Genomic DNA, 15,528 nt, shown 5'->3' on the forward strand with positions numbered 1-15,528 from the left:
ACGGTTGTTTCTGTGGTAACTTATAATCCATGTATTTGATCTGAGGACAGAGAAAGAACACAAGGAGTCTAATGCTTTCCAATGAGATGTGAGACTAAATTAATGTCTCAAAAATTGCTAGTTCAGTTAAAAGGTATAATTTGACTTAAAAATGTGTGGTGCAGACATTGATTTTACTTTTTGTTTAAATTTCTGTGACATAAGTAATAAATTAGTAGCAACAGGTAAATATGTTTATTCTTAGGTTTAGAATTTATTTTCAAGTAAATAAGGCTTTTATTACTGTTTCTCATAGTTTGTGAATCAGAGATTTCCCAAGAAGCTGATGACATGGCAATGGAAAAAGAGAAATATGTTGATGAACTGAGAAAAGCACTGGTGTCAGGAGCAGGACCAACTGACACATACAAGTTTAATTTTTCGAAAGAGTCTTGTCACTTCTCCTTTGAGAAAAACTTGAAAGATGTTTCAGTAAGTAAAACTTTCCATAATGTTATAATTGGTAAAATGTTAGAGAATACTTATTGAGAAATTATTTAAGTAACTAGCATATTATTCCCAGAATAGCTCAGAAACAAAAGTTTAAAAAGTACTTGGTTTCCAAGTTGGAAAAATGCTTCAAAGTTATAGTCATTAAATGCTTTATGTTAATGAATTGTGAAAAAAACTATTGGAAAATATATTTCATTTTTAATGCTTTAAGACTAAGTATTATTGAGATAATTACACGAATGAGCAGTATGAAAAGTGGCGTCAGAAGTTTTAGACCATGAGACAAGGCTTACTGAAATGAGTTTGGGGAAATACTGATTTTTGAGAAAGAAAATAATATATTTTTCTTTGAATATTTAATAATTATAACCTATTTTCTTCTTTATTAGCATGTATTTGTAATTACAAAATTATATAGATAAGTGTAGTAAGACATTTGATTAGAAATTAAGGTATTTTATTTATATTATCAAACTTAGAAGTATTAAAATAGAAAGAAATAACTTTCAACCCAAGCTTTCTTAAATTTAGAGACAGTTATTGAACAGTTTGTGCTGGAACTAAATTGAGTTTAAAAAATTCTTTTTAAAAAAAATCTTTAATTCAGAATGATTAAAGGGATTTCACCAATTAGAGAAACATTTGAAGCAACAGATGGAATCATTAATTTGAAATATATATTATCCTGTATAGAATAATACAGAGCCTGGCTTCAGTAATTGTTTCTGAAAAATTTAGAATTATTCTGAATTGTTTAGAAGATACATACTTATAGTACTTAGCTGCCAATTTATGTAAGTTTCAATAAGCTGAGGTTCTTAAGATGATAATTTAAATTAGGGTAAGGTTTGAACTGACTACTGAAATTTTGTTATTTATCGCAAAATACTCTTTCCTGTGGCTCAAGTACAATCAAATGATGTTATATACTATGGAACTGCTGACTGTTGCTTCTAATATTTTGAAGCAGATCATTGTCAAATTGGTTATAATACCATTTCCCACTCAACAAGCATATGTATGTAATGACTAACATTATTTCATGCCTCCAGTTTCTGGTTTTCATATGTGTTGTGTTACACTGGTGCATAACAAATTAAGAGTGTGAGAGTACTTTTGGGTACCTGAAAGGCTTTTGGTATCTTTGACATGGTGAAAAGGAGGGTTTGGATGGAGTACTTGACATGCTTAGCGATACATCGGATCTTGCTGCCTTTGTGAAGAAAGTCCTCATGACTTCAGTTGTTTACAGTTGGCTTGGCATGTATCAGACTCAAAAACCGTGACAATAATCCTGAAAGATAGCTTGCTTACTACCCTGATATTAATCAACTTTATCAGAGCCAAAGGCTTGAACCACTAGCTTTTCAACAGGTTTTCTCAAAAAAATAGAAACAGATTAAGAGATTCCTAGTAAGGCAGATGAGTGTTGGTTCCCTAACAAATACGCCCTAAAGCACTACAATGCAGTTTAGATTCCTGCCTCACTATTTATTCACTTATTAATTTGCGTATGAGAAAAAGAAAGGCTACTTTCAGAATGGTTTGTTGAGGAGGAGTTCATGACTTGGCTTACTTGAGAGATATTTTTGGATGTTTGAATGAGATAAAACTTTCAGTATGAGGTGCTACAGTCAGCCTTACGGATGCAGATGAAAATCACAAGTTTATTTGGCCAAATTTCCGTGGGAATCTTCTAGTGCTGTAGGATGTGCTTCTGCAAATTGAATTTCAGAGTGACAGTATCTTTTAAATTCATCTGCTGGCAAAAATATGCAGACAATTGGAAACATGGCAGAATACTTTTTAAGGCTAATTTTGCTTTGGATGACCTAAAACTTTAAAAGGAGTTTGTAATCCATTCCTTGATGACACAGATGTCTGATTGTTGCCAAAAATGACCTCCTACACTTAGAAGAAAAGAATGAACATAGATTCACCTCAAAAGGTTATAGTGAATTCTGTTCTGTTGTTGACATAAGGTTACTCTCCCATGACAAAGAATATTCCATGAGTTCTAAGTACATTAGCTACCAGTTTCATACCTCTTAGAGTCAGGGTTTTTGGGCATTTGTTGTCATCAATTCAAAAAGTTTTATGTGTCTAATTCTGTGTTGAAGATCACTGCATAATTTGAACATTTTGAGTATTCAAGTCATATGACTTATTTGAAATTTACATTTCTATCAAATTTTCTCCTTTTTTTCCTATTTTTAAAAAGGAAATAACTACTAATTTTTATATTCAAGAAGACCTGTTTTTTTTGAAATATTACCTTGTGTTTTAATTGTCCATTTCCAAAGCAATGAAATATTTAATATGTATAATGTGTATGTTGACGTTTATATACATTCTTTTTGAGGGATGGATCCATAATTTTCATGAGATTGCTTTTGAGCTCATAATACTCAAAATTTCATTTGTCCTCTCATTGGCTTTTCCTTACAGATAACATAGACTTCTAATTTTAGCTTAATTCTCATTGGGATAAATGTTGAATGGCCAGTTGGATGCTAACTCTTTTTCTCCGTACAGTACAAACCTCTGGGACCCTTCCTGCTCCATCACCAGGACACTTCAGTTGGCAGTAGATTGTTCTGGATGACAGCATACTCTAGTACAAGCATTTAGAACTCATTATCTCTTCACTATAAGTACTGTTGCCTACTCAAGAGATTATCATGTACTTTTGTGTCACTCTTTTCGCTCTGCCTTTTACAGTTCATATGGATTTTGCAGTATATACTTTGTCATGCAAATAATACCTCTTAATTAAAAATGTCTTCCTGGGCTTCCCTGGTGGCGCAGTGGTTGAGAGTCCGCCTGCCGATGCAGGGGACACGGGTTCGTGCCCCGGTCCGGGAAGATCCCACATGACGCGGAGCGGCTGGGCCCGTGAGCCATGGCCACTGAGCCTGCGCGTCCAGAGCCAGTGCTCAGCAACGGGAGAGGCCACAACAGTGAGAGGCCCGCGTACCGCAAAAAAAAAAAAAAAAAAAAAAGTCTTCCTCTTCTTCTCTCATAATTTGCTCTGTTCCTTCAGAAAACATTTTCATTCATGAGCCATGTAAAAAAGACCTAATTTTTTTTATAAGAGTAACCCTGGGGGGAGACAAAATACCTGTATGCAGAAAACTATAAGACACTGATGAAAGAAATTAAAGATGATACCAACAGATGGAGAGATATACCATGTTCTTGGATTGGAAGAATCAATATTGTGAAAATGACTATGCTACCCAAAGCAATCTACAGATTCAATGCAATCCCCATCAAATTACCAATGGCATTTTTTACAGAACTAGAACAAAAAATCTTAAAATTTGTATGGAGACAAAAAAGACCCCGAATAGCCAAACAGTCTTGAGGGAAAAACATGGAGCTGGAGGAATCAGACTCCCTGACTTCAGACTATACTACAAAGCTACAGTAATCAAGACAATATGGTACTGGTACAAAAACAGAAACATAGATCAATGGAACAAGATAGAAAGCCCAGAGATAAATCCACGCACCTATGGTCAACTAATCTATGACAAAGGAGGCAAAGATATACAATGGAGAAAAGACAGTCTCTTCAATAAGTGGTGCTGGGAAAACTGGACAGCTACATGTAAAAGCATGAAATTAGAACACTCCCTAACACCATACACAAAAATAAACTCAAAATGGATTCGAGACCTAAATGTTAAGACCAGACACTATAAAACTCTTAGAGGAAAAGATAGAAAGAACACTCTTTGACATAAATAACAGCAAGATCTTTTTTGACCCACCTCCTAGAGTAATGGAAATAAAAACAAAAATAAACAAATGGGACCTTATGAAACTTAAAAGCTTTTGCACAGCAAAGGGAACCATAAACAAGATGAAAAGGCAACCCTCAGAATGGGAGAAAATATTTGCAAACAAATCAATGGACAAGGGATTAATCTCCGAAATATATAAACAGCTCATGCAGCTCAATATTAAAGAAACAAACAACCCAATCCGAAAATGGGCAGAAGACCTAAATAGACATTTCTCAAAAGAAGACATACAGATGGCCAAGAAGCACGTGAAAAACTGCTCAACATCACTAATTATTAGAGAAATGCAAATCAAAACTACAATGAGGGGCTTCCCTGGTGGCGCGGTGGTTGAGAGTCCGCCTGCCGATGCAGGGGACATGGGTCCGTGCCGCGGTCCAGGAGGATCCCACATGCCGCGGAGCGGCTAGGCCTGTGAGCCATGGCCGCTGAACCTGCGCGTCCGGAGCCTGTGCTCCGCAACGGGAGAGGCCACAACAGTGAGAGACCTGCGTACCGCAAAAACAAACAAACAAACAAAACTACAATGAGGTATCACCTCACACCAGTTAGAATGGGCATGATCAGAAATCTACAGACAACAAATGCTGGAGAGGGTGTGGAGAAAAGGGAACCCTCTTGCACTGTTGGTGGGAATGTAAATTGATACAGCCACTATGGAGAACAGTATGGAGGTTCCTTAAAAAACTAAAAATAAAATTACCATCTGACCCAGCAATCCCACTACTGGGCATATACCCAGAGAAAACCATAATTCAAAAAGACACATGCACCCCAATGTTCATTGCAGCACTGTTTACAATAGCCAGGTCATGGAAGCAACCTAAATGCCCATCGACAGACGAATGGATAAAGAAGATGTGGTACATATATACAATGGAATATTACTCAGCCATAAAAAAGAATGAAATTGAGTCATTTGTTGAGACGTGGATGGATCTAGAGACTGTCATACAGAGTGAAGAAAGTCAGAGAGAGAAAAACGAATATCGTATATTAACACATGTATGTGGAACCTAGAAAAATGGTACAGATGAACTGGTTTGCAGGGCAGAATTTGAGACACAGATGTAGAGAACAAACGTATGGACACCAAGGGGGGTAAGCCACGGGTCGGGTGGTGGTGGTGGTGTGCTGAATTGGGTGATTGGGATTGACATGTATACAGTGATGTGTATAAAATTGATGATTAATAAGAACCTGCTGTATAAAAAAATAAATAAAATAAAATTCAAAAATTAAAAAAAAAAAGAGTAACCATGGGTTCATAGTTTAGCTTGCTCATACATCTGTTTTCTCATCTATAAAGTTTTGAAGTGATTTCTTGGATTCATTCCAGGTCATCTAACATACTGCAGTTTTATGTTTCTAAAAATAGTCCTAATGAAGGAAAGCCATGAGGTTTGAAAGAAAATTAAACATGATAAGCACACATACACACCCTCCCCCACACACTAGAAGCATACATGAAAATTGGCTTTAGGTTTCTGTTAGAATTAAAATAAAGTCTTTTTGCATTTTCTTTCCCTTCCTCTCTCCTGCCCCACCAGCAGATATTGGCTTCGGATACAGTTAGCCTGAAAATTTGATGACTTAAAAAGCATGGAAGTTTGCTTTTCTCTGATGTAATGATCCAAATAGGCAGGCCTGGGTTAATACAATGGTTTTATGATGCAGGGGCCCAGGGAGTTTTTATCTCATTGTTACTGTTATGCTCACCTTTCAGGCAACAAGACTGAGTTAAAGAGAAAATAAAGCACACATGCATTTTCTTTGACTATCACTGTAAAATTGCAAGCATTACTTTTGCTTGCATCCCATTGTCCAGAACTGTCACATGGCTTCACCTAGCTGCAAGGGAATCTGTGAAGTGTGATCTTCAGCTGTGTCCTATGCCCAGAAATTTTCATTACTGTGTAAAAAGGGGAAGGTGGATATTGAGGAACAAGGAGCAATCTCTGCATGTTACATTTTAGGAGAGATTGAAGTGTCATTCAGTCATTTAGAAGGATTCACTTTTATTGTTACAAGGGTCTTTCTCTAGAATTTTCGTTATAAATAATTGTTTCAGTTGTTTAAAAAATGTTACAACATATAGTAAGGTATAGGTTAGTTTGTATCTTACTATATGTCATAACTTTTTTTAAGTGGAAGTTAAAAAAGTTCAAACAACCTCTCTATATTTATTTAACTTACATTTCTCAGATATATAAAAATGAAGTAAAATAAGTTAGCCCAAACATTCAAAGTTGTTTTTAAAAACAGCAGTCTAAAATCCTATATTATTGCCATGTGTCCCTGTGGTTTGGGGGACTTTGAAATCAAATGGGTATTTCCAGATGAAATATCAGAATTGGAGCATTTGTTATGGTACTCTGCCAAAGAGTTTGTCAAAAATAGTAATGATTTTCAGGTTTGTGGGAGTATGGGTTGCAAATGTGTTGCTTGAATGCCTCAAAAAGAAATTGCAGTATTCTTTATTTCTATGATAAAAATATTTATATACGTCTGCCATTTTTGTATTAAACGCTTTATAATTCCTGACCTTTTGGAATGTGGGAACTAAATCAGTAATGTAAGTGGTGCAGAAGTCCTGCTCAAAGTATATGTTTTGTAGTTCAGCCATGGAAAAGACTTCAGAATTATTACTTTAAAAAATTAATTTTTAGTTATACAGTTTTGTATTTGAGAACTCACTTTCCTTTTCTTTTTTCATATTGCTCTGCTTTGATTTAAAGTGTTTTCTTCTTTTATAAGAAACACCTCAGTCATTATATTTTAATTTTTTCAGTTATTCCAGGATTTTTCAGAAAATAAACAACTTAGAGCAAAAACAGAAGTAGGAAGTAGCATGTAAAAACTATGCTCTAAGAGAACTTTTGAGTATTAATATTTGCTTATTATTTTCCAGTTAATCTCCTTTTCAGTTAACATGTACTCTCACTTCATCATGTGGTGTTGGCATCGTCACTCTCTGTATGTGAGGAAACAGTTGCTAAAAGCATAAGCAAGTTCCTAAGGAAAGCACAGGTAGTAAGTCAGGTAGGGTAGAATCCAGGTCTCTGTCAAAATCAAGTAAAATTTTTCTTGTTGTTTAGGTGTAGTGTACATACAATAGAATGTACCTATGTAAAATTCAGTTTTCATTACTCTAGACAGTTCCTTTGTGCCTCTTTGAGGTCAATCCCCAATTAGCCCCTTTCTTCCTCACTCTGCTTACTCTCCAGGTTCCAGGCACCCACTAAACTTTTAAATTTATTTGGACTTATACTGAGGCTCCAAATATGGTCTCTCTTGTTCAGTGGTCTTTGAATACTTGAAAGAAATGTTTATTCTGCTGTTGTTTGGTGGATTGTTCTATAAATGTCAGATCAAGTTGGTTGAGCTTGTTGTTTAAGTTTTCTATATTTTTGCTTATTTTCTATCTACTTGTTGCACCAATGACAGAGAATGTATTCAAATCTGTAACTGTAATTATGGATTGGTTTATTCTCCTTGAAGCATAATCAGGTCTTGCTTCATGTATTTTTGAATCTTTGTTATAAAGTGCAAAACATTAAGGTTTGTCTTGTCCTCGTGATGATTTGATCCCTTTATCATTATGAAATGACCCTCTAACACTTAAAATTCTTTGATCTAAAATCCACTTCCAGCTTTCTTTTGATAGGAGTTAGCATGACATATCTTTTTCCATCCTTCTGCTTTTGACTATTTTTATCTTTATTTAAATTGGGTTTCTTTTAAGAAATACATAGTTGGATTTTGCTTTTTTAATCCAATCTGGCAATCTGTGTCTTTTAATTGGGGTGTTTAGGGCATTTACAGTTTATGTAATTATTGATGATGGTTTTAAAATCTGCTGTCTCTTTCTGTTTCACCTTATTTCCTTGTTTCTCTTATTGTGTCTTTTTTTGGCCTACTTTAGTATTTTTTTATGATACTATTTAATCTTTTTGGTTGGCTTATAACTCATTTTTACGCTATTTTAATGCTTGCTTTAGAGTTTATAGCATGTATCTTTACCTTATCACAGTCTACCTTGAAGTGATATACTGCTTTACAGATAGTTTAAAACTCTTATAGCAATATACATTATATATACACACACACATTATGCATCCATTTTTCCTCTCTTAGCCTTTATGGTATTTTGGTCATACATTTTACTTCTGTTGATATGTATGTTATAAACTCCACAATATATTGTAATACTTTTTGTTTTTAACAGCCAATTAACTTTTAAAATCTATTTTGAAATAATTTTAGACTCACAAAAAGTTTCAAAAATAAGACATAGAGTTCAGGATACCCTGCACCTGGGTTCCCCAATGATAACAATATATAACCATAGTACATTATTAAGAGCAGGAAATTGACATTGGCACAATATTATAAACTACAAACCTTATACAGATTTTGCTACTTTTTACAAGTAATCTGTTTTTTTGTTGTTATGCTTTTTTGTTTCATTTTTGTGTGTTTATAGTTATATGAATTTTATTACATGTATGGATTCATATAACCACTACCACAATCAGGGTGCAGAACTGTTCTATTATCACAAAGAAACCTCTTTGTTCCTTTGTGCTACCCCTTTATAGTTGTACCGGCTCTCCAATGTAACCCTCAGCAACCACTTATCTGTTCTTCATCACTGCGCTTTTGTTATTTCAAGAATATTACATTAATGAAATCATATAGTATGTAGCCTTTTGAGATTAGCTTCCCCCACCCACTGAGCATAATAATGCCCTTGAGAGACATTCAAGTTGTTGCAAATATCATAATTTATTTTTATTTATTTCTCAGTAGTCCATTGTATGACTGTATCAGTTTGTTCATCCATTAATGACTTAAGAACATTTGTGTCATTTCCACGTTTTGGCTATTACAAAGCTGCTTTAAACATTCATGCATAGGTTTCTGTGTGAATATAAGTCCTCATTTCTCTAGTGCAGAGATTGGCAAACTATATCCTGTAAATCGGCTGCCCATTTTGGTAAAGTTTTACTGGGACATAAGTGTGCCCATTTGTTTGTGTATTGTCTGTGGCTGCTTTTGTGTTATAATGGCAAAGTTGAATAGCTGCAACAGGACATTGTGGTGTGCAATGACTGAAATATTTACTTTTGGTCCTCTTAGAGTTTGCTGGTCTCTGCTTTAAGATAAATATCTAAGATTGGGAATACTGGCTTGTATGACAAGTATGTGTTACCTTTATAAAGAAACTGCTAAACTGTTTTCCAAAGTGGGTGTACCATTTTATATTCCTACCTGAAATGTATGAAAGATCCACACTCTTTCCAGCACTTAGTGTTGTCCGTATTTTTTATTTTAGCCATTCTAATAGGCATGGTATGTATGGTATCTTATTGTGGCTTTAATTTCTATTTCCCTAATGGCTGGGGATGTTGGTTTCATGTGCTTATTTGACATCTGTATAACCATCTTGGTGAAGAGTCTTTTCAAATTTTACCCATGTTTTTAGTTGCATTGTTTGTATTTATTTATCAGATATGTGATTTGCAAATATCTTCTAGTCTATCACTGGTATGTTCACTTTTTTTTTTTTTAGAGAAATTGCAGAAGAAACCAGAAGTTTCTAGGAGGTTGAAATGAGTTTTTTTTGGTTTTTTTTTTCTTTTAAAATTTATTTATTTATTTATTTTTGGCTGCATTGGGTCTTCGTTACTGTGCGTGGGCCTCTCACTGAGGTAGCTTCTCCTGTTGCAGAGCACGGCCCTAGGGCGCGAAGGCTTCAGTAGTTGTGGCTCATGGGCTCTAGAGCGCAGGCTCAGTAGTTGTGGCGCACAGGCCCAGTTGCTCCACGGCATGTGGGATCTTCCCGGACCAGAACTCGAACCCATGTCCCCTGCATTGACAGGCGGATTCTTAACCGCTGCACCACCAGGGAAGCCTGGTATGTTCATTTTATTAATAGGGTCTTTTGTAGAGCAGAAGTTTTTATTTTTGATGAATGGTCCAATTTCTGGATTTTTAAAATTTTTATGGATTATTCTTTGGTGTCATGTGTAAGGACTCTTTACCTATCCCTAGGTCATGAAGATTTTCCATGATTTTCTTTAAAAAAGTTTTATAGTTTCATGTTTTACATTTAGATCTATCATCTGTTTTGAGTTACTTTTGTTTAGGTTAAGGTTCATTTTCTTGGATATGAATGTCCAGTTGAACTAAGACCATTAGTTGAAAAGACTCTCCTTTCTCCATTGAATTGCTTTTGCCCCTTTATTAAAACTCATTGGCTGTACTTGTGTGGGTCTATTTCTGGACTCTGTATTCTGTTTCATGAATCTATGTATATATCCCTCCACCAGTACCACACTGGCATAATTACTGTAGCTACATTATAAGCCTTAAAATTAGGTTGTGTAATTCCTCTAACTTTATTCTTTTTTTCAATGTTGTTTTAGATAATTTAGTTTCTTTGCCTTTCCGAATACATTTTAAAAGCAGCTTTACTCTATTTACAAAAAAACCACAATTGAGTCTTCTTGTCCATAAACACAGTATTTTTTAGGTTTTCTTTGATATCTTTCATCAGTATTTTGTAGTGTTTATTAGCACACAGATCCTGTACGTGTTTTGTTAGATTTATTTCTAGTTATTTCAGTCTTTCTGGAATTATTATAAGTGGTTTTGTTTTTTTAAATTTGAGTTTCCAATAGTTCCATTACTCATATATAAATATAGTTTATTTTTCTGTGTTGACCTTATAATCCCCAACCTTGCTAAATTTCCTTATTTGTTCCGGAGTGTTTTGTTGTTGTTGTTTTATTGTGTGTGTGTAGTTTTGTTGGTATCTTTTACTTATATAATAATGTCTGCCAGTGGGTATAGTTTTATTTCCTTTTTTCCCCCCAATCTTTATGCCTTTTATTTCCTCTCTTTGCCTTATTTCACTGGCTAGGATATGAAACTACTATGTGGAATTTTAGTGGTGAGAACAGAAATCCTTGCCTTATGCCCCATTTTAGGGGGAAAGCATTCAGGCTTTCACCATTAAGTATGCTGTTAGCTGTAGTTTTATTTTTCAAATGCTCTTTATCAGATTATGGAAATTTCTATTCTTAGTTTGCTGATGGCTTTATTATGGATAGATATTGAATTGTCTTAAATGCTTTTTTCTGTATCAAGTCGTGGTCATATGAGTTTCCTTTTTTAGACTGTTAATATGGTGGATTACAAAGATTGAGCTTTTGCCTTGCATTCCTGGAATATACTTGATCATGGTGTATGTCTGTGGTACTGGAGAGAAGAGTGCCACCTGATTAGTGCAGGGTGAGAATGGCTGGATGTTAAGTCCCTGCCCACCATTTCCATGGCCACAGCCCCAAGTAGAGAGAGGAAGGGACTTCACCTTCTGAGTTCAGGGTGAGGGTGGTAGACGAGGCTCCACCTACAGCCTCCTGTCTTTAGTACAGGATTGGGATCAGGATGGGGATAGGCATGTTTCTTCTGGGTTCTTAGCCTGAACTGAGAGGGGAAGGGTTTTAGGCAAAAGGCTTCTGTCTTTCCTGGCTACCCTTTTCTACTTACCACGGCCAGACAGAAGTAGTTTTTCTTTTTGTTTATTTGTACCCACTGGTGTTTTCATGTTGCAGGCTTCTTTAATATCCAGGTTGGATATATGAAAGTCAACAAAACAAAACCAACCAGGGAACTTTCTGCCAAGTCTTTCCTCAAGTTCCAAGGTTCCTAGTAAATCTGCTTTCTTTTCTCTACCTTAAAGAATCTTTTAATAGTTGCTTTAAGTCTTTCAGGATTTTTGTTTGTAATTAGTGAGAGTAATAGAATGTAATGAGCTATCTCCATCTTGTCCAGAATCAGAATTCTGAGTTGTCTTTTAAAGTGATTTAAATATTTTGAAAGTCTTTTATATTTACCCACAAATTTACCTCTTCTGGAGCAATTCATTTTTCTGTGTAGATCCAGTTTTCCATGTAATATTATTTATGTTCTGTCAGAAGGACTTTGTTTAATGTTTCTTTTCATGCAGGTCTGCTTGTGATGGATTCTTTCAGGTTTTGTGAATCTGCAAAAGTCTGTATTTCACCCTTCTTTTTAAAAGATATTTTCACTGAGTAGAAAATTCTAAGTTGACAGCTTTTTCTTTCAGTACTTTAAAAATGTTGCTCTATTGTCTTCTGGCTAGTCAGTTGTCATTGTTCGTATCTAAGCAATGTGCCTTCTTTCTCCAGCTTCTTTTAAAATTTTTCTCTTTATCACTGTCTTTGAACAATTTGATTATGATATGCCTTAGTGTAGTTTTTATCTTTATTGAGCCTCTTTGATCTGTTAGTTTATATTTTTAGTCAGTTTTGGCAAAATTTGGTCATTATCCAAATAGTTTTTCTGTTTCCCTTCCTTCCTGTTTGGAGACTCCAATTATATATATCAATACATGTATATTATGTTGCTTGAATTTGTCCTATAGCTCCTTGATCCTCTTTTCTTTCTTCCTTTCTTTTTTTTCTCCCCATTTTTATTTTTGAATAGTTTCTATTGCTCTGTCTTCATATTCACTGTTTCTTTTGCTATGTGTAATATGCTGTTAATTTCATTCAGTGTATCTTTTATCTCAGAAATTGTGATTTTCATCAAAGTTTGATTCACATCTATTTAATGTCTTTTCTAACTCTTCTTACCATGTACAATCTTTCTTTTACATTCTTGAATATATGGAATAAAATTATAGTCACTTTCAATGACCTTGTCCATTAATTTGGTAACCTGTATTATTTTGGCATAGGTATTGATAGATTTTTCTGCCCTATCATATTTTCTGTGTTATATTTTCTCTTTTTGTTGCATGCTGCTAATCTTTGATTGGATGCCAAATATTGTAAATCTTACTTGGTGCTGCATATTTTTGTATTTCTATAAACTTTTGTTTTGTTCTGGGACACAGTTTAAGTTACTTTGGAACAGTGTAATCCTTAGGGTCTTGCCTTTTAAAGCTCTGTTAAAGAGGACCAGAACATTTATTTTAGGTCCAATTTTATACCCTATTGAGGTAAAATACTTCCAACTCCCTTATCTGATTCCCATTCTTTCTACACAGGGTAATAAAATGAAGAATTTTGCGATTATGTGTAGCATGTTAGCTTTGTCTGTCAATTACAGTACCTTGAGTTAGATCACATGTAGTGATAATGTCTCTTAGATTTGTTACTTATTTTGCCCCTACAGAAACTTTTAAAATTTGAGATGGTATTTCCCTCCTGAGTAGGATGGCATGGTCTTCTAGGTATCATTGCTTCATGCCATGCACTTAAGACACTAAGGTTAGGAAGAAGATTATCAAGGCACCCGAGTTGTGATAATCTTCATTATTTAGTTACTTTTTTTGAATTTGGATTTTCTTTTAATTCTCATGATGCTCCAGCTTTAACTAAGTCATTAAGTTATCATCATTTAAAATTTGAGTCTACTAAGGATAAAGTACTTAAGGTGATTCTAGGCCTTTGACATTCTCACTTTAGAATTTTAAATTTGCAAAATATTTTTAGATCACCTACATTCTTTTTTTTAACATCTTTATTGGAGTATAATTGCTTTATAATCACCTACATTCTCAATACTGTTTTAAATTATTGCATAGAAAAAATTAAAATTAGTTATACTTTGACAACTTGATTTTCTGAAGCTATAAAGACCTACAGTCTTCTTTATCAATTTAATCAAATTACGTTCAGTTGTTTGTTTTCTTAGATAGGCATTGCTTTTTTATTTCTAGAAGAAAACTGTTTATTATGAAATTCAGTCAAGAATCAGATTTTCATTGACTGTTACTATCCTGAAATTGTAGGTAAATAACGAATTGAGAAGATTAATAGAATCTAAAATATTTGAGGAACATCTAAAATCAGATGGTGATGATGATGATGAAGGCGGTACATACTTTTGTATTAGCAGGAAAAATTGTGGAACATAATTGCTAATTAAGTTGATACTAAAACTAGGTATTTTAAAAATGAATGCAGAACAGAAATCTTTAATGTTGATAAAAAATCATAACTATGTAATAATTAGACCACCTAGGATATTTCAGTGGTTAAGTTTGGAAGAGATGCAGTATAGTATAGCTGTATGTACCTCTTCAAAAAATATTGAATTTAGGAAGTTTATAGAGAGAGAAATACTGTTCAAATGACATTGAAACTATTATACATTTTTTAAAGGCTATACTTTTATACTTTAAAAATTCACTACTAAAACAGTTTATAGCCTACTGCACCTGTGTAACCCATTCTGGACATGCTACTGTCCCATTGCCTGATGACTTGATTTGGATCTCAGGTGTCAGACTGTGGGCAGCTTATTCAGTTGTTTGTCCTCAGTTTTTCTCTTATAGTTCAGAAATAATACTAATACCTGACTTAGTGATTGTAAGGATTTAATGAATTAGTGTATAGGTGTGTGTGTGTGTATACTTTTTCTAGGACAGTTCTTGCTTATAATAGGCACTTTATAAATATTCGTTGTTATTAATTATTTACTTGGGTGTCTCTTCCATTATACGGTAAAATCCTTGAGGGCAGTGACCATGTCTTAGCTGAGTTTGAAATTCCAGCAAATCTGGGTGTCTTGGGAGTGACCTTTTTGTTGAGAGGAAATGTGGCATAATGGAAAGAACTTGAGATCTTGTCTTGAGTCTTGTATCTATTTCTAATTATATGGGTTTCAGCAAGTCATTTGTCTTTATTTAATGATGAAAAAACTGAGTTCAAATAGGCTAATAATGAGAACACCCAGAGTTTATGGCTGTGGGCAGTAAGATTGATGCGTGTGTGCAGATCTTTGTTAACTGTGAATTGTATGGTTTGTGACCTGTCCCAAGAGGCCATCAGGTTGATGCCTTGTATTCAGAAGGGCCTCCAGCATATACTTCTGATATTATCTATAAATGGGTTTATACATTGTCTTAGCAGACATTCTTTATGCCAGTTTAAAATTTTATCCCATTTCAAGCTATATCATTTGAAGCACACTATAAATAAAATCAATTTAAATATGATTATATAATTTTTGTAATCTTGATTTCACTTTTAATGTGTCTGGAGATTAAAAAATTGGGAGTGACTTAGAACTCCCTTGACCTCAGAGAAGCCTTGTTAAACACATGTTATTGTTATACTGTATGCTCTATCAGATGTAAGTTTACTGGTGGATCCAGAGCTTCATTTTCTCTGTTGAATTTTCTGGT

The 15,528-nt window shown here is 34.4% G+C and overlaps 1 protein-coding gene across 6 annotated transcripts in view; it reads left to right on the forward strand.

The window, feature by feature from the left end:
• Positions 1 to 15,528, forward strand: part of XRCC4 (X-ray repair cross complementing 4) — a 316,241-nt gene that overhangs the window by 33,839 nt on the left and 266,874 nt on the right. For all 6 annotated transcript variants that reach the window (XM_067731169.1, XM_067731168.1, XM_067731167.1 and 3 more), the window contains exon 3: positions 296 to 471. In XM_067731169.1, the coding sequence (XP_067587270.1) occupies positions 296 to 471 (176 nt within the window). The remainder of the gene's footprint in view (positions 1 to 295; positions 472 to 15,528) is intronic.

Source organism: Pseudorca crassidens, chromosome 3 (assembly GCF_039906515.1).
Source record: "Pseudorca crassidens isolate mPseCra1 chromosome 3, mPseCra1.hap1, whole genome shotgun sequence".
Taxonomy (NCBI): domain Eukaryota; kingdom Metazoa; phylum Chordata; class Mammalia; order Artiodactyla; family Delphinidae; genus Pseudorca; species Pseudorca crassidens.